Raw genomic sequence first — 27,571 nt, forward strand, 5'->3', positions numbered from 1 at the left:
CTAATTCCACAAAAGAGCATGGACAAATGGGGTTCAAGTCCCTCCTCTGCCAGCTGAGAAGGGATTTGAACAGACCTCTGCCACCTCTCAGGTGAGTGCCCCAAGCAGAGTGATTCTAACTTTCTCTGGCCCTGTTAATTATTCAATTATTTAATTAAAGTGAAAACCTCAATAGGAGAGATTGAGGGAGACTACATGAGAATATCCCATGCTCAGGGCCCCTGACCTGAGAGGCAGCAGATCCCTGCACAAATCCCTTCTTCTTATCCAGCAGAGGGGAGACTTGAACCAGGGGTCTCCTCCCAGCAGTCTAATCACAGGGCTACAGCTGACAAGGGAAGTCCTCCCCCCGCAGCTGTCCTGTGGAGCTAGGCAGCCTCTGAGCATGTCCACTGGCCCCACCTGTGACTCAGAGGAACACCAGGCCGTGGCTCACTCGCTCTGGGGGGTAGGTAGGACACCTCGAGTGAGGCAACAGCCTGCGTGTAGAGAGGCAGAAACCCTAGCACACACTGCAGAACCGGAGGGGCCTGCAGCGTTGGACGGCAGCCGAACAGGAGCTTTGAGAGTCACAGTTGAGCCTAAAAACAGGACTTAGGAGCTTAGGAAGCTTTGTGGCTCCTACACTAGGGATTTTATTAGCAGCCGGGCACTGGTCTGAGTGAAGGGCAGCGGCCCCATTTCTGATGCCACAGGCAAGAGTCAAACAGTCAGAACTTTACTCAGCAAGTGACTCAGTGTTTAATGCTCAGTTTTTACAGAAAGACTAGGCCCAAAGAAGCCACGTCTGCAGAAACAGTAAAGCGCCTTGCTGTTAGTGTTGTGGAGAAAACCCCACCCAGGGAAGCACAGGACGGTTAGGAGTTGTAGGGCACGCAGAAAAAGGAACCGATTCTGCCATTATCAAGGATCAAACCCCAGCACCTCTCCCCTGAAAAGGACAGGATTCTATTTGGGATGTTCACTAGTGGGTTAAGCCAGTACAACACCAGCTCTGTGATCTTCCCCCACAAATCAAGATCTCCCCACCCCCCGACGTTACTAAGGTTGTAGCCCACCAGTCAGGCATTTACACTCAGAATCAGTGCTGACTTGAGCCCAGAGGCAGCTGAGCTCTGCCCTGAGACCGCCCCTTGGCGCACACTGAGAAGGGGCAACTCATTACTACCCCCATTGTGTAGCTGTGGTGCTGGAATCGACGTGTCCATGATTTGAGAAGCTAGTGAATCGCCCTGAGCACAGTGATTTCTGCCTGGTGCCGGGATAGGAGCTGGGCTGCCAGCAAGGTAGTCCTCTTACTGCCTCAAGATCAAGAGGACAGAGCGCACTTGGAACGGCGTGAAAGAAAGCTTCAGGCCATGCTCCTCCAGTGGCAGATGACTGCTCAGGTCTGGCCGCTCCAGGAGGTCACAGCTGGGGAAGGAAGAAGAGAGGATGAAGGTGAAGCCCCAGAATATGTGGCCTCCCCCTTCCACCACCTTCTTACCTGATTGCTTCCTTCACAGGAAGGGAGGTCTGGAGCCACGTGACCACCGTGCTGCCATGTGACTCATACAGCCTGACTAACAGCCCGTCCAGCCTGTCCTCAGCCTTCATGGACAGAGAGAAACGTTATTCTCAGGATCAGCCAGATGGCTAATGATACCTGATCTCCAAATGCTTTACCACCCCCGCCCTCCCTTTGTATCATTAACCCATATTAGAGACAGGGAAACTGAGGCACGGGAGGGGAAGGGACACACACCAAGTAGGCCTGTGGCAGAGCTGGGCCTAGAACCCAGGTCAGCTGAGCCCCAGTCCAGTACTCTAGCCACGAGCATATGCTGCCTAGAGGGCATGGTGCCTCCTGCCAATCATCAATGTTCAAGAGCAGCTTTGGTTCACCATTTCAACTAGACGATAGCCAGCAGGAAGAGGTCAAACTCTGAACCTGGCTGGGTCGCCCCCTTTTAGAACAGACGGATTCTGAGTTCTGCAAGTCCCTGCAGGAGGCTGTAATGAGGAGTAATGCTTTGCAATTCTCTTCCAGAGCCCTCAGAGTGCTGACACAGCCAGGAATTGTTCAGCCCATCCAGGCCTGAATTCCCAGAAGTGGCCACTGGGTTTAGATGCCTGTACTGTGAGTGTTCATGTTGGGCCTGATCTCCAGAGGAGCTCAGTCCTATCCCCACCCAGCAAAGTACGCTGGATTTCTGGGCGCTCAGCAACTCTGAGCATCAGGCCCAAGGCACTGTAAATTGCGTGCCCAAAAATGGAAGAGAAGCTGCCACAGCTATGGGTTCAAGATTTTGGCTACTGCAATTCCTCCAAGTCCAAACAGCGAGCCAGGCTGCTGGACTCGCAGACTCCTGCTATAACCACTAGCCCACACTGCTTGCCCTGTCAGTGTAGGGAAATTCCTGCTCAGCTCAGCTGAATGCCAAAGACCTGGGAGGTGGGGGCAGATTAAGGATGAATGAAAAGGACCAATCACTGGACTAGGACTGAGAGCTGTAGCTAACTCTCCTGCAAGGCACTTGGCCTCTGTCAATCCAAACTGCTGTAACAACGCACAATGCTAACACAAGAGCTGCCAGTGCTCTGTGTCTTTCAACACACCACTGCCCTCCTCGTCTCTCTTTGGGGCACGTGCCTGTTTGACGGTTTCCAGCACGACAGCTGATGAGGGCACAGAGAAGGCACTCCAGGCTGGGCGCTGCGCTGACAAAGCTGGCCCGGTGTGCAGGGGGAAGTTCAAGTTGTAGGCATAATGGATCACACCCGCCTCCTGGAAGGAACCTGCACAGAGAATACAACAGCAGCTGTCAGGAGCTAAGCGCACAGCACAGTGAGAAACAGCAACGGCGCCGTCCCCAGTGAGAGGGGAGCGGTCGCCATGCCGCTGCCCCACACCAGGAGAGGGCGATCTTCTTTGCCCACATGCTCCCTTCATGAATTGGCAGGCTCCTATGGGGCATATCAGGGCTGTGCTGCTCAGCCCCCGAAACTCACCCCTGTGAGGCATCAGGGCATAGGTGAACTGATGGGGTCCAATATCTGCAGTGGCATCTGGTGACTTTGGCGCTCTCAGCCTGGAGGAGAAGGGCGGGTTAAGGGGGTGGAGCCTCTTCCACTGGCAGTGCCTAGAACCAGCCCCACTCCCTTTAAACGCTAGTGCACGCACGCTGCCGATGTCAAACCACCCTGCCGTTCCAACACGCAGCAGGGACCCCTGCAAACTGCACCGCAGTCAGGCCCCGTGGTGGTGCCCCGTTGGAGGAGGAGCTCCTGCCACAAGACCACTGCACTCACACGCCAGAGGCCTAGTTCTGACTTAACTTGTCCCCAAACACTGACCCAACACTAGGATCAAAGTGTTCAAGAAGTTGATCCCACTGGAGAGAGCAAGGTGCTCTCTAGATCAATAACTAGATCAATGACAGTGGCATGCATTAGCGGCATGCATTCCTGACCGCTGCAGGAAAGGGTTAAAACCTCTGTACTTGACGGGACGGGGCAGAGAGCGGATCCCGTTATAAATGGGACACATTCTAAAGCACAGTATGCGCCAGGGCTTCCATTTCCAGTCCAATCCCGCTGCTGTATACAGGGTGCAGACCACAGCGTTTGCAAAGTTAAACGATAGCGCACACGGGACTGCAGCATCCCCAGCGAGCAGAACTGTAAAACCAAGGCATCCATTGCCCAGACCCGCCCCCCTGCCCACTCACAGCGAGAGGCTCATCACGTTCTTGTGCACGGACGCGCCGTATTTGCAGTCGTTCAGCAGTGCCACACCGAAGCCGTGCTCAGACAGGTCCATCCACTTGTGACTCCACACCTTGGGGAAAACAACCAGCCTGGCATTCGGGGGCTGTCACCCAGGATGGTCATTGTGGAGCAAGGTGGGTGCTACACAAACTGTCCCACTGATCAAGAACACAAGGGGTGCCTGGGGGACGCAGCCGATGGCCCCCTGGGCTCTGCAGAGATTACTGGGGCCAATCCCTGTCAACGGCCTAGGTGCACCAATCAGGAGCGTAACGGGAAAGCTAGTCCCCATGAAGGAAAGGCGGCTCGGGCTCCATCACCAAACTGACCGGCAGCTGCAGTGAGGCCGGGATGCAAACTCCCTAGCTCTGGGGAACTGCATGACCCACTTCACACTGAAATGCAGCCTCATCTGCCCCCGGCTGGCAAACCACAGGCCTTTCCAAGGCAGTTCAGCCCCGACCTGGATCGCCCGGAGGGAGCTGGCTATTGGGCCGTGGGAGGCTGGTACTTTGCCATGTCAGTGTACAAAGCCGTATCTGTGCCCTGGTTGGGATGGATTTGAACAGCAGCGCCGACACAGCGACCCAAGATTTCGCTCTCATCGAGGTCCCTGCTTAAAGTGCTGCTCTCTTGGGATACGGGGAATCTGCTCCTGCCGGGTTCCCCTCCGCCCAGGAGGCAGCCTATCCCTGCAGCAGTTCAGCAAGCAGCTGTGGCCCGAAGCGAGCTGTTCTCAGAGGGCACGCGGGGTGGGAAAAGAAGGGACGGTGTCCATCTATCAGGGCTATTTCTACCTAGAGAGCTGGGGCAGCGGCAGGGCCCAGGCTGCTGCCCTCCTACCTCGAACCGAGCCCAGTCCCAGGACGTGTTCCAATGCGTCGGCCTCTGCAGGTGTCCAAACTGAATCTCATACGTTGCATTCATGCTCCGAACCCGCAACGGGAACTCCACCTTCAGGAATCGGTGAGCCTCGTTCCAGTCAACCTAGAGCAAACCGGGCGGCCAAAAGGAGGCTCAGGTCATTGTGTGGGAGACAGGAAAGACTGCGTCATCTTCACCGCAGCGGCTCCCCTGTGCTCGCTTCCCCATTGTCTGCCAGCTCGTTAGCCCCACCAACAGGGACCTGGTTCAAGGGCAACAGCAGGAAAGTATCAAGCAAGGGCTAAAACTGGCCCTAGGACTGTACTCTTCTGCCTCTGAACATGGGAAAACCTGATCACATCAATCCATCCCAGTGGCTTTAAACAATCCCAAAGCTCTTCCGAAGTGCTTCGTTATACGCCAGGGGTGGCCAAACTGTGGCTCGCAAGCCACATGAGGCTCTTTTACACTTAAAATGCACCTCACTGAATCCCCCCATTCTCCCCCTACCAGACTGGGTAGGAGAAGCGGGGGAGGCCCAGGGCTTCTGCCCTGCGACAGGGTGGTGGGGCTCAGGGCTTCTGCCAGAAATGACTGGAACCTGCTGAGGGTGGGGGGCAAAATTTAAACATTTGCCCCCCCCCCAACAGCTTGAGTGATGCCCTCCCAGGCACACACCCCCTCATACCCTCAGTGTCAGTGACCCCTGCCTGCAGCATCCAGGTGTTAGCTCCTTGTGGAGAGACAGCGGCAAATAGCTGGGAGCTGCAGCGAGGGGCTGCTGCTTTGGCTCCGTAGGGAGAGGCAGCAGCAAAACACTGTCTCTCCCTGCAGCTCCCAGCTGTGTGCGGCTGCCTCTCCCCACGACCGCAGCTCCCAGCTTGCCGGCTCCAGCAGCTGCTGTGCAGGGATGAGGCCTGGCAGCACCATGTGACCGAGTGGGGCTAGCAAACCCTGGCAAATATCTGGGGGGCACGTAACCCACCGTGTCCCATCCCTCCCCATGTCACCTCCAGCTTCTGCCCAGCAGGGCAGGGGGTCTTGGGGCTCAAGTCCCATGGGACATGCCTGCCAGAGCGCAGGGCTTCAGCAGGAGTGGGGCTGAAGCCCCAAGCCCCAGCAGATATGCCCTGCTCTCAAACTTCTGAAGATTGTCGTATGCAGCTCAGACTGTCGGTAAATTTGGCCACCCGTTATTTGCAGTAAAGGCTCGGTGGGAATAGGGGCATCCAGGAAAGGCAGCAGAGGCTCTGGGTATTGCCTCCAGTGAGGAGACGCGGCTGTCTTTGCTTACGAACGTTCCCTATCTTGGCTGCTTCTTGACTCTCCTCCAGTTCTGGTCTTGGCTTGCCTAGAATGCAACCTTTCCTTGGACCTCGCCCCGGCCATCCACACCTTTGCCACTCTATGCTCCATTTCTGCAAAGCACTCGTCCTTCTGGGATTCTCTCCTCCCACCACGGCAGTCTGTATAAGGAGGGTTTGGCCTGCACAGGCCTTTCCAAACCTGGGTCAAGAATCGAAGATAAGGACACATGGCATCCAGGATGACTTCTTGGGTGATGACACTCCGCTCACTGATCTGCAGAGAGAATTTCACACTTCCTCGCAGGCCCCCAGCCAGGACAATCTCCAGAGGCTTCAGAAGGGTTGTGATTGGCTTCCTAAAACAGATGTCAAGCATAAGGGTTAAGATTCAGGGGGTGACAGCAATGCGTTCAAAAGGTCAACATCAGGCTCCTACACTTGGAAGACAAGCAGGGAGCAGGGATACTGCCCACCCACCTGACGCTCCGTTTTTCTCACCAGAGGAATTCTTAGAACCCCTCCCAGGTGCTGTGTAATCTTACACTATTCTACGCTTCTCCCCTGGACACAAAGCGCTGGAAAGAACAAGCACATAGTTTTCCACTGCAGAAGTTTTGTCCTCTCTCTTGGTTCTTTGCTACAATCCCAGAGTAGCAAAGAACCAAGAGGCAGAGATCTTTGCAGGGTCCTAAAGAAGTACCGGTACCCACAATGCACTGCTCACCTACCTGGTTTCCAGGTGATAATCCATCACATCCCAAGCATCCCAGTACAAGGGAACGTCATCAAATATCACAAACTGGTTAGCGCAGTGACCATCCTGGACTGACTCTCTGAAACAAAGCAGGGAGGCAGAGGATCAGCAATGGAACAAGAAGCTGCAGTGGATGACAAGAAATTCTGTGACCTGAAACAACATTCCAACAGCCTGGAAACAGACACCTGCCACTTTAGGTTCTCTGGTGAGAGAAATGAACCAGCCTTTCATTTGGCAGACTGAGGTTCAAGCCCCACAGGCAGCCTTAGTTATGATGAAACTGAGTAGAAGAGGCCCCAAATGAGTCCCCACTGGGTTTCACACCCGGTCTGTGGAATCACTGGATACGGTTTCAGTGACAGCAGATCCATATTCTACGAACATTAAATAAAAACAACGTAGACCGTCAGCTCTTTGGGGCAGGGTCCATTTGCTCCCGTGTTTGCCCAGTGCCTGGCACAATGAGGCCCCAATCTGGATTGGCCCTCAGGCACAGCTGCAATAAACACGAAGAATAATCATCATACCTCCCCGAGTGCACTAAGCGAAGCGACACCACACGCCCCATGGAGTCCAGGTGAGCCGCGATAACCCCGTTCTCCATGGTCACAGAGCCGTCCGCCTGGTGAGAAAGAGGAAAGAATCAGGAGAGAGCACAGGCTCCGCATCAGCCAAAGAGTGAGTTAGTGTGTGGAATGCTACAAATTACTGAAAACGGTGTTGCAAATCCAGCTTGGGAGCTTTGCCCGTGGAGCTTTCTGATGTACAAACGAGGAACCCCACAGGGCGGCTCACCTGTTTCGTCACCGTCACGGGATGAGGGGGTGTTAACGAATCCTCCACGGCAGAGTAGCCCATGCTAGGCACCTTCACCAGGGCTGAAAGGAAGAGAGGCAGAGCGGTTCACTCAAACGCTTTGCCCTTTAAGAGATGTCTTCTCTCTCGCTCCGTGCATTGAGCCTCCTCTTCACTAGGAAATACCTCCCCCATGCTCTGATGCCCAGGAGCTTCCCACATAAAAATAATTTTCCATGTGGTGCTGAGGGAGATGAAGCCTATTTCTAAAGATCATGGCCAATGTTCCCTCTAATTTTTGACAGGCCGGGTGCACAAAAAATTTCTTCTGTGCGAATTTCTGAAGCCGAGTTCAAATTTGTGCGCCATGAGACAAATGCGTCCAAGCAAGTAAAATGCTTATACATTTACAAAGTTTTAATTTGCAATTTGTGTCAATTTATATGGGTTTTCAGATAGAGACATCATAAGTAAAAAAAGAAAAACAAGAGTTTGTTTTTTAAATTTAAAATTTTCCTAAAAAAAATCAATAAATGATTATCAGCCAAGAATAAGATATGTACTGTAATTACAAATGCATTTTAATTTCCTTACTGGTCGAACTGTCAAAGACTGCTAAACTAACCTTAATGTTTTTCCCTGCGACATTTTTCATTTGCCCATTCAATATAAACTCTGTCCAGATCTATCAGTCCTCCAACCAACTGGTAACTCTTAATACACATTAGCATGTCCAAATGATCCACTGCCCAGCGCCCTCCACCACCTCACAGCCCAGTCTCACAGACCCCCCAGACACTCACTCCATCATGCCCTGCCCCCTTCCCTGGCTGCACTCATCAGCCCTGCTGGGAGGTCTCTGGCTCCTAGGGTCAGAGTGGCGAGGGGAGAGGGCAGGGAAAAGTGCCAATGGGAGCTGCCGGAGCCGTGGAGCGGGGCTTGCAGGCGCCGGCAGTGTGCAGCGATCCTAAGAGCCAGCAGGTCCCTCTGGCTCCTAGGGTCAGATCAGGTTGGACGGGGGAAGCAGAGAGCTCTCTGCCCACTGCCAGTGCCTGCAAGCCCCGCCCCTGCAGCTCTGATTGGGCAGGAGGGAGGCAGTGCAGCACATGGAGACCCCCTCCGCCTCTATGCCTGGGGGCTGTCCGCACTGCTGACAGTGACAGCTGACAGGAGCTGCCCCAAGAATCGCCGCCACGCCAGCCCTGGGACTTTGGCGGTGATGATGAGCGGTCCCCGATATCAGGACAAAGGGCGTCCTGACCGATGTGCAGTCGGGATGAGGGACTAATGCGCGCGCGGTGTTTCGCCGTGTGCGCGGGGTTTGGATCTGTGTGCGTGCACATGGACACAGCTTAGAGGGAACAGTGATCATGGAGAACCCTGATCTAGAGATAATGGATAAGCCAATGTCCTTCTCAGCTGTGCGAAAGGCAATGGTTCTGTATCCTCCATGTGAGTGGAATTAGCCAGCCATCACTTTGTTGGCCTATTTTTCCTGGTCCACCTCCCCTCCTCTGCTCCTGTCCCTACCACCAGAAGATTTAGGGTGCATCTGTGCTTTGCGGGGGACGATCTGGAAGTCCTTAGATAGGCAGGACAATGGCACCTAAGGTCTTTGCTCCAGTCTTAGAGACAACTTCAGTCCGTTCCCAGGGCAAAGTGTTCAGAACAAGGAGGCTTTCTGCTGTCTCGGGACCAGTCGGCAAAAGTTCTCCAAACAAGGACCGAACAGCATCTTCAATGAGGAGACCACCCACGCTACGGATTTCTGGGCAAAGAAAAGTCATTTCAGTTCAGAGCAGACTATTATTAATTATAGAGCACCCAAAGTTGGCGAGCCCCTTTAGAGACATACAAAAAGACCATGGAGAGAGAGAAAGGATGTAGTACACACTGTCCTCAGAATTGCTTGTCCATTTGCCCCATTCATGCCTAATCTTACTAAGCAAGTTCTCTTTACTCTTAACCCTACTTCCCCCAACTCCCTTCCATTCATCTGCTGTGTTTAACTCTGTGCTGCATTTTTTCCAGTTAAACTCTGTATTCCCTCCTTGCACCATCCTAACATTCCTCCATCTTCCATGCAAATTCAGACTGGCCATAAAACATACATTTTTAACAGTCAGGGTAATTACCCATTGGAACAACCTACAAGGGTCGTGGTGGATTCTCCATGATTGGCAACTTTTAAATCAAGGCTGGATTTTTTTTTCTAAAATATCTGCTCCAGAAATTATTCTGGGGAAGTTCTCTGGCCTGTGTCATACGGGAGGTCAGCAAATTCTTTCCCAGGTGTCTGGCTGATGGGGCTTGCCCACATGCTCAGGGTCTAAATGATCTCCATATTCGGGGTCAGGAAGGAATTCTCCTCCCAAGTAAGATTGGCAGAGATCCTGGGGAGTTTTTGTCTTCTCTGCAGCATGGGGCATAGATCACTTGCTGAACTAGTGTAAATGGTGGATTCTCTGTAACCTGAAGTCTTTAAATCATGAGTTGAGGACTTCAGTAACTCAGCCAGAGGTTAGGGGCCTACTACAGGAAGGGGTGGGTGACGTTCTGTAGTCTGCAATGTACAGGAGATCAGACTAGATGGTCATGATGGTCCCTTCTGGTCTTAAAGTCTATGAATCAGTGATATTCATTGTGATATCATTGTGATTCCGTCTAGCCTTGGAATTGACGCATCTCTGCAGCCATTCCTAGCACCTTCCCAACAATCCTCCCCGTCCCCACTGCTCAAACCAGCCCGTCCCATGCACGGTCTCTTCCAGTGTCACAGGGCTCCTGGGAGCCTCCACCTATAGGGGGAAGTCTCTGCTTGCCAGACTAGGACTGTGTAACCAGACACAGTTGGGACTTGTGTTCTCTGGGTATCGACAAATGGCATAATGCAGACTGGCTGAGTACAGGGGGGCCACGGCCCAGGGCACTACATGCATCCTTCCTCCTACAAGCCTCACTGGAAGCAGGATGGGCAGGGCAGGAAATCAGGTCAGGTCCCATTAGTTATTACTGACACCAAGAGCACCCCTATTAATGTAGAGTCCCCGATGCCTCTCAGACTTGTAACAAAACCAAACCACAACCAAACATTCACCAAACCAGGTGAAGAGTCAGGTCAGAAAGCAGGAACAAAACCTTTCAAAGCCCACCTGACAGAGGGTGTTACAATGAACCCAACCCACTTGGCAGGAAAAGCCTCTTAGCACAAATCACTCCTCACCTGCGTAGTATCTCATGGCATCCTCCACCACTAGCTGGATACAGCTGCCCGGCAACACGTCATGGAACTGATTCAGGAGCAGCAGCCTGAGCACAGGGGACCGAGGCAAGAACCAGAAGAGAGCTACGGATTAGGATCGCTATGAATGAACCACGCCACCCTCGTGCTAGAGGACAAAGCCCTTTGTATCCTGCAGCCGGCTGATGGGGACTGCAATAGTCAGGCAGTTCTCACATGCACATGGTAACTTCTGGCTTCAGGTCACCACTTTCATTCCATCCATCAAAAACGGGAGTTCTGCTGGACCCTGCTCTGCTGCTATTGGAGACAAGAGAGAGAGCAGCCGGCTCGCCGGCCCTGAGCTCTCTTAGATGTCACCTGAGCCAGGCATTTCCTAGCCTTCTTCTGGGAGGATTCCCTGGGCACAGGTTTGGGAATTCACAGAAACAAAGGTACTTGTTCCTTCAATTCCCTGCCTTGGCAGTAACCTTGGGCATTGGTGGCATCTTAGTCTCTCCTGGTCTCTGCCTGTGGCACACAATAGTTCTGCCTCCTGAGGACCAGAGGGGTATTTCTAATCGCCTGTGATATACAGGAAACTATGACATACTTGTCCATAAAAGGAATTCTTCTAAATCAGTCTGTTGTGAGATTGTCTGGGGTTTGGTCTACGCTAAAAATGAATGAGGCTATTTTTTGGTTTGCTACTTAATACACTGTTCGTTACGATCTCATCTAATGAAAACACTGTGTCTGCTTGTTTTTTATATACCTGAGTGTGCTTATCACTAGACCCCTGCAAATCTGCGGTTATCCACTTTATACCCGCAGATATCTGCATCCACTGATGCAGTTGTGTTGTTTGCCATCTTTGCAGATCACGGATCGGATGCGGATCCAAATTTTTGTATGCACGCAGAGCTCTACCAGTGAGGTAGGGTGCGGATGCAAATGCATATAAAAGGGGGAGTGCGGACTGCAGGTCAGATACAAGTTAATTATCACAGATGCAGATCCACATTTCTGTATCAGCGCAGGGCTCCAGTCATGCTTGCAGCTTTATCCAATCAATGGTGGCACTCGGACGAAGTACTTTACCTCCAGAGATGCTGCAGTTTGATGGAAGGATACTGGAAAGTATTTTTGTGGGTCAGAGCAAAACTGCTCAGTACTTCAGCATCATGGAGTATCCGCTCGCACTCCCGATTCCCTTTCTTTATCTGATCCCAAAGTAGGAGAAAACAGGTTTTTAGGAAGAGCTATATCAGAGGAGATTTTTGCCATCTGTAGCAAAATATCAGATCAGACATTGGGATGTAGACAGTATCTATTACGTATTCACAAATAGCAATCAGATTCTCTTTTCCTTGAGGGTTCCTTCTCCAGAGCCCCTCCCACTCTAACAGCAGAGATTACAGTCGCTCAGAAATTAGCTAGCTGTTCTGAAAGATGGTACTTCCCACAATGCTCTGTTAAATCGACAGCAGCACCCAGTGCTGCCGTGTCAGTTTTGGAAACAAGGGGCTTTGGTTGGCAGCCTTTCTGAACCATGTTACAAAGGTTAGGCATAGAGACACACTAAACTGAGGGCTGAATGCCCCTTCCTACTACAGGGAAAACCCCAGTGGCTCAGCAATCAACCCGAGATACAATGAGCAGCTTCAGATCATCTCTGGTTCAAACAAGAGCATCCCTCTTGTTTGCAAACACAGTTCAAAGAGACCCTGTCAAATAGTTTAAAGCTGAGATTTAAGATCTGTAAAGAAGAAAACCTGAATTAACCAAAAGCAGTGCTAAAAACCCCAACCCACCAATGCTGTCCCAGAGCATGAGACCTAGAAAGCGGAACCGACTAGAAACAGGGTGTGTCTACACTGGAACAAGGCTAATAGAAATGGCATTCAAAACGGACCATCTGCAGGAGTCTTGTCTACACTAGGGCTCACGCCGATGGGAGTTTTCTGTTAATTTTTCAGGTGCAGCCAGAGCACCAATCACTGTAGCACATAGGGCTCTGTCCTGATAACTTATATTGGACTAACTGGGGAAATTACATGGGCTCACAGCTTTAGAGAATCACAAGGTCTTTATCGGGTCCTACTATGGTGCTAAATTGCACCAACGACGGCACACCAAGGAGGTGGATTCAGAGTGGAAGTGTTCCCTACTGGTCAGAGTTAACATTGATCTAGATAGTTTCCACCCACTGCCTTATCTCCCCTCCCATCCCGGGCAAGTGGTAACCTGGGCCTGAGTGGTATAAGTGCCGTTGTGCAGCTCCAGGAACAGTTCTCCTATCCAGGTGAACAGCTGGGTCTTCTCCTTCTCCAGCATAGAGAAAAACCGGTCAGGTGTGGACATCTGAACCCTATGGGGGAGAAATGCAGATAGTGACAAGACAGGCTTAGCAGCTGCTGCCCACTGCAGAGGGAACAAGGAGCCCTGTGGTTCCTTCCCTAGCATGAGTCGATGGATTGCCAGTGGGAAAAACAGCCCCAGCCATGAATCATCAGCTCCCTCCAGCCCCGCTCTCCAGAACGCTAGGACCAAAGGGGTTAGCAGAAAGCTTTCAGGAGTCAGCAGTCGGTACTGAGCTCTTAAGGACACACGAGAAGAGAGGGCAGTCTCTCCCTGGACCTGGGTAGCCCATCTGTGTCTCTCATTCTCTTCAGTCTGTCCAGCATCTTCTGGGTCGGGCCACCTCCTCCATCTCCAAACCCAAAGAGAGCGGCGCTGTGGTTCACACGGCCTTTGTCTCTGTTGTTGTTCATGGTTTTCAGCATCTAGAGGAGATTACGTATACACATGACACGTAGTGTCAGGCCCTCACATAGTCAAGGAGAGCCCTGCGGGCGTAAAGATCAGGCACTAGCTTGTTGTCTTCTCACCATGTTCACTCTCTTTTCAGCTCTGCCTCCCGAGACACATCCACCAGGGCCCAGGGAGACAGGAGAAGCTGGAGAAGTTGAGAGCCCTCCTGCAGTGACTCATCAGCTCCCCACTCCCCTGTGGATTTATCTTTAAAATGCCGCTAATTATAAAAACTCAAGGCTCTGACACATTGCACAGACAGACAAATCTGGGCTTTACTCTGAACATCTAAAACCCCCACCTGCTCGTCCTATCACCTTCTCCCCACCTCTCGCCATGTGGCGCTCCCCTACAACAGCCTTTGCTTACAGCCCAGATGGCGGTGACATTCCCTTGCAAGCTGGGTACACTGGGACAGAAAGGCAGATGCATACCCATCTGCCTACCATGTCACATCGCTCACCTCCTCCACTCGACCTTTTAGCTCATAGGAATTGCCAGGCGGGAAATGGGTCACAACTTGGGAGCCGTCGATGCCTTCCCAGAAAAAGGTACTGTGCTGGAAGAGAGCAAAATGTCACCAAGTGGGAGTCTATAACAGCCTCACAGAGGGGCACCACAGTGACAGCCAGAGTGGGGCACATTAGTCCAGGGAGCTACTGAAAGGAAACTTCTGGTTGCCCACCATTAACTTTTCAAAGCTGTCAGCTTCATACTTCAGCACCTTACCACAATGTGATCAGTAACCAAATCTTCTCTTGTCATGGGCTATGAACTACCTGATCCAGTCAGTCTCATGTACAGCTCTGGTGAGCTCTTTGAACGAGGGCTTAGGCCCAGAGAGCCGAAGGAACAGTTCAGCTAGTAGGAAGTTTGGTCACACGCGAGCCCACTGGGCAGATTCCCATACACACACACACACACCCCCACAGCAGGAAAGCCCAGCTCACCGGGAAGGTGTTCACCAGGCTCCAGCTGAGTTTCTGAGTGAGGAACCATTGTATCCCACAACCACGCATCAACTGGGGCAGCTGGGCCGAGTATCCAAAAGTGTCTGGCAACCAGAACTGGGAGCAGAGAAGAGAGCGTGCGAGAGAGAGAAAAACACAACCCCGTCACCTGCTCAGGTGTCTCTCAGACAATGTATCCGGGTGCACCTATCTCTCCACACATCTCAAGGGCAGAGATGGGAACAGGCCCAAATTCTGGATACCCCGTACAGTCAGCCACGTATCACTGTGGCCCAAATGCCCTGCACAGGGCCCCCACAGCCTGGAGGAAATATTGCTAGGTAGTACGTGCTATATGAACTGCTCAAGGCCTATATACTGGGGAGTAGGAAGAGGTACACTGCACTAATATATATAAGACCCTAGCAGCCTCCAGCTGGAGTTTCTTGTGGATGGTCCAGTGGTTCAGGCACTAGTTTAGGACTTGGGAGACCTGGAATAAAGTCCCTGCTCTGCCACAGACTTCCTGTGTGACCCTGGGCGAGTCACTGGGCCTGTCTGTGACTGAGTTTCCCCCACCTGTACAATGAGAATAGCAGCACTGCCCTACCCCACAGGGGCGCATGAGGATAGATACAAAAGGGATCGAAAGAACTCAAATACCACAGTGATGGGCCACATACATCCCTTAGATAGATCACTCCTAAGTGAGCGTGTCCCACCAAGAATGAAGCGCAGACAGTGGGAATATCAGCTCTGGAAGGGACTACATGCATCACCTCCCCCACACACAGAGAGGGAACGCGTAGAGGATCCACTCAGGAGGAACACGTACCTCTGAGCAGAGCCTCCCAAACTGCTGCTGGAAAAAACGCTGTCCCTGCAGGAACTGACGCACCATTGATTCACCACTGGGAAGATTCCCGTCCTGGGAAACAATGGCAGCCCTGAGGAATTCTGTGCAGATCTCCCGAACCCCTTGCCAACAGAGAAAGGCGAGTGGCCACCCCAGTAGCATGCACCCCATGGCAGGCCCAATCCATACAGCTCCCAGCTGAGACACTGCAGTCATGTATGGACTTGACACACCCTCCAGAGGGGTGGGGGAGGGCAACAGGGCCTGGGGAAAGGGAAGAGCTGTGTTGACAATACAGCTGAGGGTGTTACCGGGTTACGGTTCCAGGGTATAAGGTTGCCTAACCTAGAGTTAGGGGTACAGAGGGTAGGACTCCCTGGAATAGGGTAAGGATTCCAGTTGGTAGGACTATCCAAGCTCGCGTTATGCTTCCAGAGGGTCGGGCTCCCAAGCCTAGGGTTCACATGGATAGGAGTCCTGCAGCTAGGGTTGGGTTCCAGAGGGCAGGGCTCCCCAAGCTAGGGTTAGATTTCCAATGGATAGGATGCCCCAGCTAGGGTTAAGTTTCCAGAGGGTAGAGCTCCCCAAACTAGGGTTAGAGTTCCAGAATGTAGGACTGCCAGGGTTAGGGTTCCAGAGATAGGGCTCCCCAAACTCAGATTAGGATTCCATCAGGTAGGGCCAGCCCAAGCTTAGGTTAGGGTTCCAATGGGTAGGGCTCCTCAAGTTTGGGTTCCAGAGGATAGGCCTCCCCTGGTTAGGGTTCCAACAGGTAAGGCTCACCTGAGTTAGGGTTCCTGAGGATAAGGTTCCTTAGGCTAGGGTTAGAGTTTAAATGGACAACAGTCCCCAAGGGTTAGGGTTAGGGTTCCCAGGGAGAGGACTCCCCAGGCGAGGGTTAGGGTTCCCAGGGTAGGGCTGTTGTGAAAGAACAGGATTTGATATAACTCGCAGCCATCTTGTGCACTTAGCCCCCCATAAGCTGGAAGCGAGGACACCACATAGGAATAATCTGGCCTTGCTTAGGCAGACAGAACAAAAACAGGTGCAAGCTGCAGTTTTACTGGCTGGGATAGATAAAAGTGAAAGGACAGATTCATGGGAAGGCGTGTGTGGGAGGGAAACATGGAAAACTGACCCTGATTCTGGTTGTCTGTGTTTATCAGGGTTTTTTTGGCTGAAGCTGCTTTGCTTATATGGAGAATAATGAATTGTTATTGGCTGTTGCTAGGGAAATTGTTAGCCTGTTAGAGGCTACTGTGAGTTATGCGCTTTGTCTGGAGAAAATCTATAAAGAGTTTAGTTAAAAAGCATGCTTTGGAGCAGTCGGAGGAAGCTTTTCTTCAGGCAAGGAGCTGATACCTAAACTCCCCATCAGCTGGACAGAAGGGCCCCCGGAAAGCTGGCTGGCTATCACTCGAAACCATTTCAGACTTTGGGTAAATATAAATGTTTGGAATGCTCTAGCCCTACTGCTGAAGCATTTAGATGTGTGTGCGCTTCAGACCTCATAAAAAAGTAGTTTTAAGTAAAAGCACTCGTTTGTGCCAATCATTTATCAGATGGAAGAGCTGTGTCCCCACTGATTTATTCCTGATGCTGCCTGGAGAGAAACAGTTAAGTTACCACTGCAGCGCTGTGGGTTCTGAAAACCCGGGGTAACAGGGCTGCCCAAGCAAGCATTAGGATTCAAGATGATACAACTCCCCAAACTAGGGTCAGGGTTAAACAGGGTAGGGATCCCCAAGGTAGCCTTATGGTTCCAACAGAAAGGACTCCCCACACTATATTTAGGTTTCCAATGCAAAGGACTCCCCTGGCGAAGGTTAGGGTTTCAGAATATAGGGTTCTCCAGGATACATTTAGGTCTCCAAAGGGTAGGGGTCACTGTGCTAGGCCCCAACAGCTAGGATTAATGTCCCAAAGGGTAGGGGTCTGAGATAGTGGTCTTCAGGTACTATTAGTGTTCCAAATGGTAGGGTTAGGGTTATACTTCCAGAAGGGAGGGCTCCCCGGGCCAGGGTCTGGGTTCCAAAACCCCTCTCATGGTTCCCGTTGAGGGTCTGAGCAGAAAAACATGTTAAAAGAAGGCATCTGAGACTCAGTAACTGATCTGTTATAGAGAAGACTCAGAGGGTGGTGCAGAAGGGCTGCTGTGATCTTACCATTTCTACCCAAGTGCCACCAACAGGTATGAACCGTCCCTCTTTGGCATAGTCCTGAATCTGAGCGTACAGCCCAGGATACCAGTTCCTCACCCACTCAAACTGCTGGGCCTGCAAAGAAAACGGAGCCAAGAAGCACATGGAAATTATTCTAGAGATTATCCAATTTGGCTAAAGCTTCTGGCTCACAGCAGCTGCAAACCTAAATTTTCAGCAGGCATTGGAGCTCAGTGCAAATAGGACTGGTCCCAGACCTGGCAGGACAGCTCTCTGCTGCCAGGCAGGAGGCTTGGGCTGAAATCTGCACCTGGCATCTGGGTTTGGGAGCATGGTAGAAGCAACTTGGAGACTAGGGATAGAGAAGTCCCTTGCATTGAAGCCCCCCTCCCAGCCACTTACCATGCTCCTTAGAATATGCACTGACCTTCCTCCTGTCTTTGCTCCAGGAGTTTCGCTGCCCACCTCGGGGCAGAAGACGCCAACTCACCTGTGAGCAGACAAACGTGAACTCCGGGTTCTTCTCCATCAGGCGTATGACAGTCACCCAGCTGCGAGCACACTTGCGGATAGACTCCTCGTATGGCCACAGCCAGGCTGCAGGGACAGAAGCAGGCTGAGCTCACTGTGGCCACATGGCTTTTCCATTTTAAATGGCCATTATTTTATATACACACACAGCCTGAAGCCTGCTAGTGCCCATTGTGTGCTGCCTTCCCCTGGCTGGAAAGACACAACTGAGCCTCATCTGTAGGGCCCTACCAAATTCTCGGCCGTGAAAAAAGTGTCACAGACCATGAAATCTGGTCTCCCCTGTGAAATCTGATCTTTTGAGTACTTTTACCCTATACTATACTCTTTTATACTATAGGGTAAAAGTATATACAAGTACACAGCGTTTCTCAAACTGGGGATCCCAACCCAAAAGGGGGTCTCAAGCCCGTTGTATAGGGGTCGCAGTATTGCTACCCTTACTTCTATGCTGCCTTCAGAGTTAGGTGGCCGGAGAGCGGCAGCTGCTGGCCAGGCACCAAGGTCTCAAAGTAGTGCCACTTCCAGCAGCAACACAGAAGTAAGGATGACACAGTATGGTATTGCCACCCTTACTTCTGCGCTGCTGCTACTGGTGGCACTGCCTTCAGAGCTGGGTGGCCGGAGAGCAGCGGCTGCTGGCCGGAGAGCAGCGGCTGCTGGCCAGGAATCCAGCTCTGAAGGCTGCGCTGTTCCTGGTGGCGCCGCTGCCTTCAGAGCTCGGCACCCGTCCAGCAGCCGCCATGCTCCAGCCACCCTGCTCTGAAGGCAGCACAGAAGTAAGGGTGGCAATATTGCAACCACCCCTACAATAGCTTTGCAACCCCCTTTTGGGTTGGGACCCTCAGTTTGAGAAACGCTGACTTAAGGGCTTTACAGGTTTGTATTTTTCCGGTTTTCAGTACATATTCATGCTTTGCTACAACTCCGGGAAATTTAAGATTTAAATATCTGAAATCGTGACATTCAAGATTTTTAAAATGCTACAACCGTGAAATTCACGAAAATAGACTGTGAATTCAGCAGGGCCCTACTCATCCGGGATCCAAGCTATGCTGCCTTTACAAGAACCAACTATTGCGGGGAGTGAAGACATGGGAAAAATCACACTATTAAAATGAAAATGGATTGAAGCACGGTTGTAAATCCTGAGGAGTCCCCAGCTCACGGGGCGGCTGCCTGTCCTGGATGCCTCACTTCCTTTCCTCACAATAGCATGACTAGAGAAAACCCCACTGGGAATTTGAAATCTAGGGGCCAGGCAAAGGAAGTAAGGAATGGGCATGGAAGGCTTTGACATGCCCCTTTGGAAAGGATGCCTTTCAGCCCTGTGGTAAATCACCATCTCCAGCCAGGCTGACACGGCTACGTACATTTCGTAGCTGATGGTTGGGATGTCCCAGTCCCTTCCCCTAGAGGCTCAGAGCATCACTTCTACAGAACCCTCAGTGCCTGCTCGCCTGAGAACCGCTCCCCTCTGGCAGAATCCAGCGTCACTGGCCAGCCCTACTAACCACAGACGTTTCAGTAAGGACACATCCCCTGGACTCATTCTTACCAGAATCGATGTGGCAGTGGCCCATAGCGTGGATAGTGTGCTGGCTCTCTCCATTTTTCTGGCTGAAGACGGAAGAGGCGAGCTGACGCACTGCAGGGAAGGTAGAGGGGTCAGTGACGTCAAGCAGGTTAACCATCTGATTGGCCACGTACAGGGTCTGGAAGCTCCGCTGGTTTTCCTCCCCGAGGAGCTGAGGGAGGGCAAGAGTGAGAAGAGATAGACGCTGAGCTCAGCAACTCTTATATTGAACAGGCTGAGAGTCTATACGAGGTGATGGACAGCATGCTGAACTGCTGCACATGTGGACAGCCCATTAGCCGTGTCCTACCAACTTCCCACCTCTACCAATGACACGTGGAGCCTGATGCAATACAGACCCAAAGGTGGTGTTTCCTTCACCTAGTGTCTGCACCTTGCTTTTTTGGAACTCAGAGGCTGCAGATGTTAGCTGGCATGATTAGACAAAGGAGACATAAGCTACGATGGCAAATACCTACTCCTTCAGGTCTTTTTGGTAGAGACTGGAGCGCTGAGGGGAAGGAGGCTAAATCAAGGGAAAGACATGAAAAAAGGAGGCGGGAGGGAGGTAGAGGAGCTGGAGAATAAAAGAGACAGAAGATTAAAGTATTTACCTTGGCCATGTCCACTAGTATCTCAAAATCTACCAGCAGCTCATGGACATCCCTGTTGAAGACCACAAGCTCCGCCTTGTTCAGGGTGAACTTCTTGTCAGGGTCAGGAGGTGCAATCAGGCTGCCTTTTCCAGCCCCAAAGAGACCATTGCAAGCAACTTCCACATAGACAGTCAGGCTGTAGAAATGAGAAAAATGGAAACAGAAGTCACCAGAGATCAATGACCAACTCACTGTGTTCTCTGCGTGGAGACTAGGAAACAAGATCTGCCAAAAGCACAGGAACGGTTGGACCAGGCCAGACACCAGTGGCCTGTCTAGTCTGGTATCCCGTCTCTTATGGTGGCCAGTGCTTCAGAGACAGACATACTACACCTCCCTAACTCCGCAACACTGTTCCACAGGGGACAATTTTCTTTCTGATCCTAGCTAGTGAGCAACTCACACCCTGAAGCACAGCACTCAATAAACCTTGCCATTGTAATCCAGCCTGACGTTACCTCAGGAGCTGAGCAGCCAATGGGTGACAATGCTGCATCACTGGTCTTCACACAGCTCTGAACAGGGAGGCCTGGGCACTTTCCCTGCGTGCTGTGGCTGTGCCAAGAGTGCCTCATGGCCCCTCCAACCAGTTCAGGGTGGGGGTTTCCCTGAATTTCAGCAAGTGTCAATGCTCACCTGTGAGGCTCCGCCTCCTCGAGGCCTTCTGTCAGGATGTAGCTGGTCTTCTCCCCTTCTTTAGTCAAACCCTGTGTCTCAGGACAGGGAGGAGGGACATTAAAATAGCTCCATGACAACACTCACATCAGAGATGTTAACAGGTCCGATGGGAACGGCTGCCATTCTGCATCAGCACAGAATCACTAACCCATGGCTTGTTGATACATATCAGCAGAGGGGCCCCTTCTGACACATGGCAGATTACCATGGAGTTGTATACTGAGATTGTGCTCACTGTTTGCCTATGGAACTAGTACAAAGAGTATTTGCAGCACCCCACTAAATGAAGATTTTGCTTAAACTCCCTAGGACATGTCTCCATGCCCCATCAAACACACACTAAAAACATCGTGGAAAGGGTTGGCTTCTCCTGGAGAGCTGCTGCAACCCCAGTGTGAACACCAATCCCATGGGTATTCCATGCCACAGACCAATGGTCAGGACTATTGCATTAAAAATCTCAGAAAACAGGGAAAAGCGCTATATAATTAGGAGGAAATTAAAATCCAGTCTGATTCAAACCACGTAACAAATGGCAGGGCATTCCTACAGCCCCGTTATAAAGGGCTGAGACAGAGGACACATCATGGAAACAGCATTGATTGCAGCACTGCCCAGGATGTACTTCTAATGAAGATCTAGCATTGGCACATGTACTTCCTCTTACCTGGACCGGCTGCGCATCCCTCCACACCATCCCCTCCCCATCGCTTTCCCACAGGAGATGCACTTCCTTCCCCGCCCATGCTCTGGGGATGCTAAGCTCCACTTTAAACCAGCAGGTCCACCACCTGAAAAAGACAGGCACATACACTCCTGAACTCATGTTGAGCCATTAATGATTAAGCATTTCCCTATGAAAGGTTAACATGCACAGTTAACATGCAGCCTCAGTAGAATCTCTAAGGAGGTCTGTGGGGAACCCACGCAGTATGTACAGACACCAACGCACACACACACACAGGAGACAATCCCTCCAGGGCTTGCTTTTATTTTTTCCTAAGAGTGGAAGATGCTCAGCTGACAGCCCCACAGACAGAGGTCTGCTCTGTATAGATCAGGTACAATAGGGCATGGTCAACAGCAGTACAAGCACCCCACGCTCTGCCTCCACCCATACACATCAAGCCAGATGCACCAGGAACATCCACGGGCAGTTTGTTCTCCATGGCTCAGTCAGTCAGAAGGTCATCAAGGAGGGGGAAGTTTAGAGGCGCTTTTACAGTACAGACACCTGTCACCTAGGAACTGGACTGAGACACCCACACATTCCACCTTGGTCCCCAAAGACCCAGGGCATCTCAGCCAGCTGTCTAGCAGTAGATTTCTCTGACAGCGCAGGTCAAACAGGACACTGAGATCAGCTCCCTTTTCCATGGCATTCCCCAATGCAGCAGGGCTTGGCAGTGTTGTAGGTAGCAATTCCAGGAGGACAAAGGAGCTGCCATGCTGGAAGCACAAGAGGCACGCAAAGGGGGGTCTCACATTATCAGCATGGGGTGAGACCAGAGGAGATTGTGACTGCAGGGATAGAGCAGCTACCCACCAGGCAGGAAAAGGCCTCAGAAGGGGAGAAAAGGGATGAAATCAACACTAGTTCATGAAGCCCCAAGTCTCAAAGATCCACTCCCCGCACCTCCGTAGTCTAACATGAAGTATTCCACACAGACAGCTGTCGGGGGAGTCAAGTTGAATGACAGGGGCTCTGGATGGACAGAGACAGCTAATTAGCTTCCAGAGATCTTGGGTCAAGTTTTAGTCCGGAGTTTATTTTTATGACCAAATTATAAACACCCAAGACAGAGGTATTTATGATACCTCCTTTAACTGCCCCAGCATTATCACAGACCTTCTGTTCTGCCTGGAGATTTGACGATAGGCCCAAGGCATAAATCAAAATCCAAGTCCTAAACATGGAGCTGAAAGAATCCAAAAAAGTGAGGTAGAAGGCTGACCGAAGAGATTTCAGAGTGCCTGGCTCGCAGGCTAGTCCTGCCTCTGACAGTGACTTGCCATGCGGCCTCACTCAAGTTACTTAACTTCTCCATGCCTTACTTTCTCCCCAAATGTAAAACAGAGACGATTAAATATCTTCTGTCCTACTTCATCAGGGGTGTCTAAGGATTAGCTAATATGTCTACAAGCAACCTCAAGATGCAAGGTGATAAAGATATCTTTAGGTGTAGAAAAGAATAACTGTATACACACACATGTTGCATACAGTTCTACTGATTAATCTGCAGCACCTGGGGAGTAAACCTCACACACGGAGCTCATTGTGTCCCTCAAAGGGAAAACCAATGGTGTCTTCACACCACTTCCTCATTTAAATAAGAGACAGTTAAAAAACAGTTCATGTCACTTTGTTCCTCTAAGGCTGGTACTTACGTGGGTCCAAAGGAATCCCCAACTTTCGCAGGTCTGAATTCTTGTCTGACAGCTTCATCATGTGGGATTCGCTGAGGGGTCTGGAAGCAGGAGAGAGACACCAGGGGGCAGGTGTCCCCAAACAGCCTGCAGTAAAGATGACAGGCAATAAAGCCAAACGCCCCAAGGTACGAGGATCTGTCTCCCAGTCTCCCGACCAAGACTAAAATTTTGTCACACTTGGTTTTTCTCAGTGGTTCACCATTGCAGAAACATTCAGTTTAAAAAAACCCCAAACCATGTTTTAAAAAACTAACAATCCCGTTTCTTGTTAGCCTGACAATAAGCCTGGGTGCCCAGAGTGGCACGTGGTCACCATCAGCAGCAGAACACCTGTATCTGCCTTGTATATTTTCACTACCACAAGTGCCAAGCCATGGAGATTTTCTTTGTTCCCACAAATCACACAATCATAGAAATGTATGGCTGGAAGGGACCTCTAGCCCAGCCTCCTGTGCTGAGAGAGGACCAAGTAAATCTAGACCATCCCTGACAGGTCTTTGTCCAAGGGGTTCTTAAAAAACCTCCAATGATGGTGGTTCCACAACTTCTCCAGATAACCTGTTCAGAGCTTAACTATCCTTATAATTAGAAATTTTTTCCTGATGTCCAAACTAAATCTCCATTGCTGAAAACTAAGCCCATTACTTCTTGTCCTATCCTGAGCGGATGTGGAGAACAATTGATCACCATCCTCTTCATAACAATGTTTCCCTTTTGTTCCTTTCTATTTAAATTACAGTAGCCCCCATTCAAAGCTTTACAAATACCTTTGCAAGCAAAGGTTACAGTAGTATTCCCCATATTAGCACTGGATGAAGCTATGACAATCTACACCAGCTGAGGATCTGTCACTACGTGTACTCACATGAGCCACGTATAGCAATACCATGGTATAGTTATCTACTTGTACAGATTTTAAAGACACTAGCTGTGCAGTAATAGTCACATTATGACTTAAAGCATCAAGAGATTTATAGTCCAGAGATGTTTCAGAGGAACAGCCGTGTTAGTCTGTATTCGCAAAAAGAAAAGGAGTACTTGTGGCACCTTAGAGACTAACCAATTTATTTGAGCATGAGCTTTCGTGAGCTACAGCTCACTTCATCAGATGTTTACCGTGGAAACTGCAGCAGACTTTATATACACACAGAGAATATGAAACAATACCTCCTCCCACCCCACTGTCCTGCTGGTAATAGCTTATCTAAAGTGATCAACAGGTGGGCCATTTCCAGCACAAATCCAGTTTTTCTCACCCTCCACCCCCCACACAAATTCACTCTCCTGCTGGTGCTAGCCCATCCAAAGTGACAACTCTTTGCATAATCAAGTCGGGCTATTTCCTGCATAGATCAAGTCCATGTAGATATAGTCCAGAGAGAAATTCCACTCTTGAAGCAACAGAGTGACGTAGTCTTAGACCCGTCATGTCATTCGTTTATCTAAGTTATGAAGAAGAGGGTTACAATGCAAATATTGGTTTGTTCTTTTCCAGAAAAACAGGATTGAAGGATTTTTTTAAAATGTAATACAAGTGGGGGGTTTCAGACATCCTCCCAGGTTAGTGGCTGCAGCATGCTGCTATCAGAGTAGCGCACGTGGGCAGGAAGCTAGCTGTGAGAATAGCAGTATTGCTCTGAGGCTGGTTGGTTCCTACTTTCTCCCACTCAACCCAGCCTACATGACTCCTTTGTGCCCCATGGCAGGATTGGAAGGGGGAGGGGGGACACACACGTGGCAATACTGTTGATCTCACATCTAGCTTCCTGTGCATGCGTAGATTCAGGCCCCAATCCTGCAATTTATTGTAAATGGACAGGCTGTGCGTCTATGCAGAAGCCCCATTAACGTCAGTGAGGCTCAGCCTCCACGCTGGGCTCCTCCTGAGCAGAACCAGTTGCAGGAGCAAGGATTTACATGACAGCTGCCAGGAACAGAAGCAGTCATGGTAGGGTCTATGAAAATAGTCTTTTTATTTAAATATTTGAGAGGAATATTGACAGGAAGATTGTGGTGCTGGTAAGACAGATGGGCCTGTGAGAGGATCTGTTATGAGCTGCTGCACAGGGTGAAAAGGAGCACCTCCGTCCTACAGTGTGAGAAACCCAAAAGGATTATCAGAATCGGAGAGAAAGAAGCAGCAAAACTGAAACTGACCAGCCTAACTGCAGAGTGAAACGGCAAAGGGGAAGGAAAGAGCCGCAGGGCACCTTTGATTTTTCAAGGCTTTAATTTTAAACGCACAATGAAGGATCTTGTAAGTAAGTGTCCCTGTACCCCCCCTCCCCCCGAGCCTGCGCCACGCTCCAGAGCGGCGGCCCCCGTGCTGTAGCAGGCGGGCACATCCCACCCGATGTCCCCCGCCCCGGGCACGGCTGGAGTCACCGCCACTCCCAGGCAGACCCACAGCCCGAGCAGCGGGTTTCCCCGGGGAGAAGCCACGTCGCTGTCCAAACCCAGCCCCGCCCGGCCCCGGCCCCGGCCCCTGCGTACCGCCGGGCCAGCAGGCACCAGGGGCTGGGGGTGCGGCGACGCAACTAGCGCCCCGCGCCCCCCTCGGCCGCAGGGGGCGGCACTAGCGGGGCACCGGTCCGGCTCCCACCTGCCCCGGAGGTTGCAGTCGGGGAAGCCGTGCTCGGAGAGGAACTTCTCGGCCCGCTCCAGCGTGGTGCGCCGGTGCTTCAGCACCTGGGGCCCGGCCATGGCCCCGCGGCGCAGCGCGGACACGGGCCGAGCCGCGGCTGGGGAGCCCGGCGTAACGCAGGCTACGGCTCCGCGTAAGTGTACTGCGCATGCTCTGTTCATCTGCGCATGCTCAGTAACATCTGCGGAAGCCAGAGCCCTTCACTCTGCCCTTACTAGCCGTACAAATCTGCGGACTGCAACTTACAGGGCTTAAAAGGGGGCGAATCGGGGCAGGGGGGTGGCCAGGGTCCGCGCAGGGGGCGGAAATTGACCGGTCGGGGGCGGTCAAGCAGCTGGAGGCAGGATAAGGAGAGGGGCTAAAGGGCAAAATCAGGGTGGAGCCGGAGTTAAGCTGGGAGCGAGGTGCTGACAGAGGGCAAAACCTGGCCCAGGCAGGCACAGGGGGTAACAGGTACCCCAGTGGGGCTGAGACACCAGCGTTTGCCAAAATGGGGGGGGCAAAGGGGCTTTTTTATATTTCCCCTCTCACAGACAGCACCTCTCAGCATCGGCTTCCCAGGGCCGGGTTCTTAAAGTCACAGGCATCCAATGCCTCCTCAATGCAGCTGCTCTTTGTCTTATCTAACCGGCTGAGGCTATGTCTACACTGCACACTTCAAAGCGCTGCCGCGGGTGCCAGTGCTCCTGGTAATCCACCTCGACCAGGGGATTAGCTGCGAGCACTGGGAGCCGCGCCTGTCCACACTAGCGCTTTAAAGCGTTCAAACTTGTGCTCGGGGGCCGGGGGTGATTTTTCACACCCCTGAGCCAGCAAGTTAGAGCGCTTTAACTTGCCAGTGTAGATAATCCCCAAGACTTAATTCAGTGAAACATTTTACATCTATCCCCTCAGAAACAAAGAATCCCTTATCACTGTATCTGAATGCATAGAGTCTCCAAGCAGTTTCCCAAGTTGTTTTATCTGCTGCTGGGATTTCCTGAATTTTTAATTCTAATTTTTTCTTCTCGTTTTTAGAGCAGATGTTTATTCTGTTGGATCATCTGACTTCCACTGACTAAATTTCTGACCTATTGTCAAAACTCTGTTTTGAGTCAATCCACCAATGGTGTAAATATTGGTGGTCAGACAAATAGTCCGCCTAATCTAATATCCTGTCTTGTGACAGTGGCCAATGCCAGGTGCTTCTAAGGGAATGATCAGATCAGGCAATGACTCATTGAACCATCCCATTGTCCACTCCCAGCATCTGGCAGCCAAAGGATGGTTTAGGGACATGCAGAGCATGGGCCTGCATCCCTGATTATTGTGACAAAGTGGGAACATTCTTAATGTTTCCTCTGAATACTGTAGGGGTGCCTCAGTTTCCTCTTGTGGGGGCAATTTCTGTAGACCTAACCCCCTCCCCTTTCTACAGCTCCATCTATGCATTATATGCAACATATGCAAGGGCTGTAATGCAAGAGGCCTACAGGCCTATCTCCTGTAAGACTTGGCTTGAGCTAAAGCATTGACGTATGCTAGGCTATGGCACTTGACACAAATAATGGACTAGGCCAATTTCTAACTAAATAAGAACCA

At 51.3% G+C, this 27,571-nt stretch overlaps 1 protein-coding gene across 3 annotated transcripts; it reads right to left on the minus strand.

Moving 5' to 3' along the window:
• Positions 1-717: 717 nt before the first annotated feature.
• MAN2C1 (mannosidase alpha class 2C member 1) lies at positions 718-26,129 on the minus strand. Of its 3 annotated transcripts, none has more exons than XM_048868383.2 (26): positions 25,949-26,129; positions 23,305-23,430; positions 21,584-21,707; positions 20,875-20,945; positions 20,197-20,374; positions 19,565-19,754; positions 17,966-18,072; positions 17,479-17,589; positions 15,293-15,385; positions 14,458-14,574; positions 13,971-14,066; positions 13,334-13,479; positions 12,941-13,064; positions 11,795-11,916; positions 10,697-10,782; positions 9,080-9,241; positions 7,474-7,556; positions 7,206-7,300; positions 6,650-6,754; positions 6,121-6,277; positions 4,594-4,737; positions 3,711-3,820; positions 2,992-3,071; positions 2,633-2,778; positions 1,487-1,590; positions 718-1,413 (listed from the first exon to the last, which is right to left on the minus strand). In XM_048868383.2, exons 1-26 carry the CDS (start codon positions 26,047-26,049, stop codon positions 1,296-1,298), a joined length of 3,096 nt encoding a protein of 1,031 aa, XP_048724340.2. In that variant the 5' UTR covers positions 26,050-26,129; the 3' UTR covers positions 718-1,295. The 3 variants fall into 3 exon arrangements, with proteins under 3 accessions (XP_048724340.2, XP_048724339.2, XP_048724341.2); XM_048868382.2 differs by having other exon boundaries at positions 20,875-20,951; XM_048868384.2 differs by lacking the exon at positions 14,458-14,574 and having other exon boundaries at positions 20,875-20,951.
• Between the last annotated feature and the right edge of the window lie 1,442 nt (positions 26,130-27,571).

Source organism: Caretta caretta, chromosome 10 (assembly GCF_965140235.1).
Source record: "Caretta caretta isolate rCarCar2 chromosome 10, rCarCar1.hap1, whole genome shotgun sequence".
Lineage (NCBI taxonomy): Eukaryota > Metazoa > Chordata > Testudines > Cheloniidae > Caretta > Caretta caretta.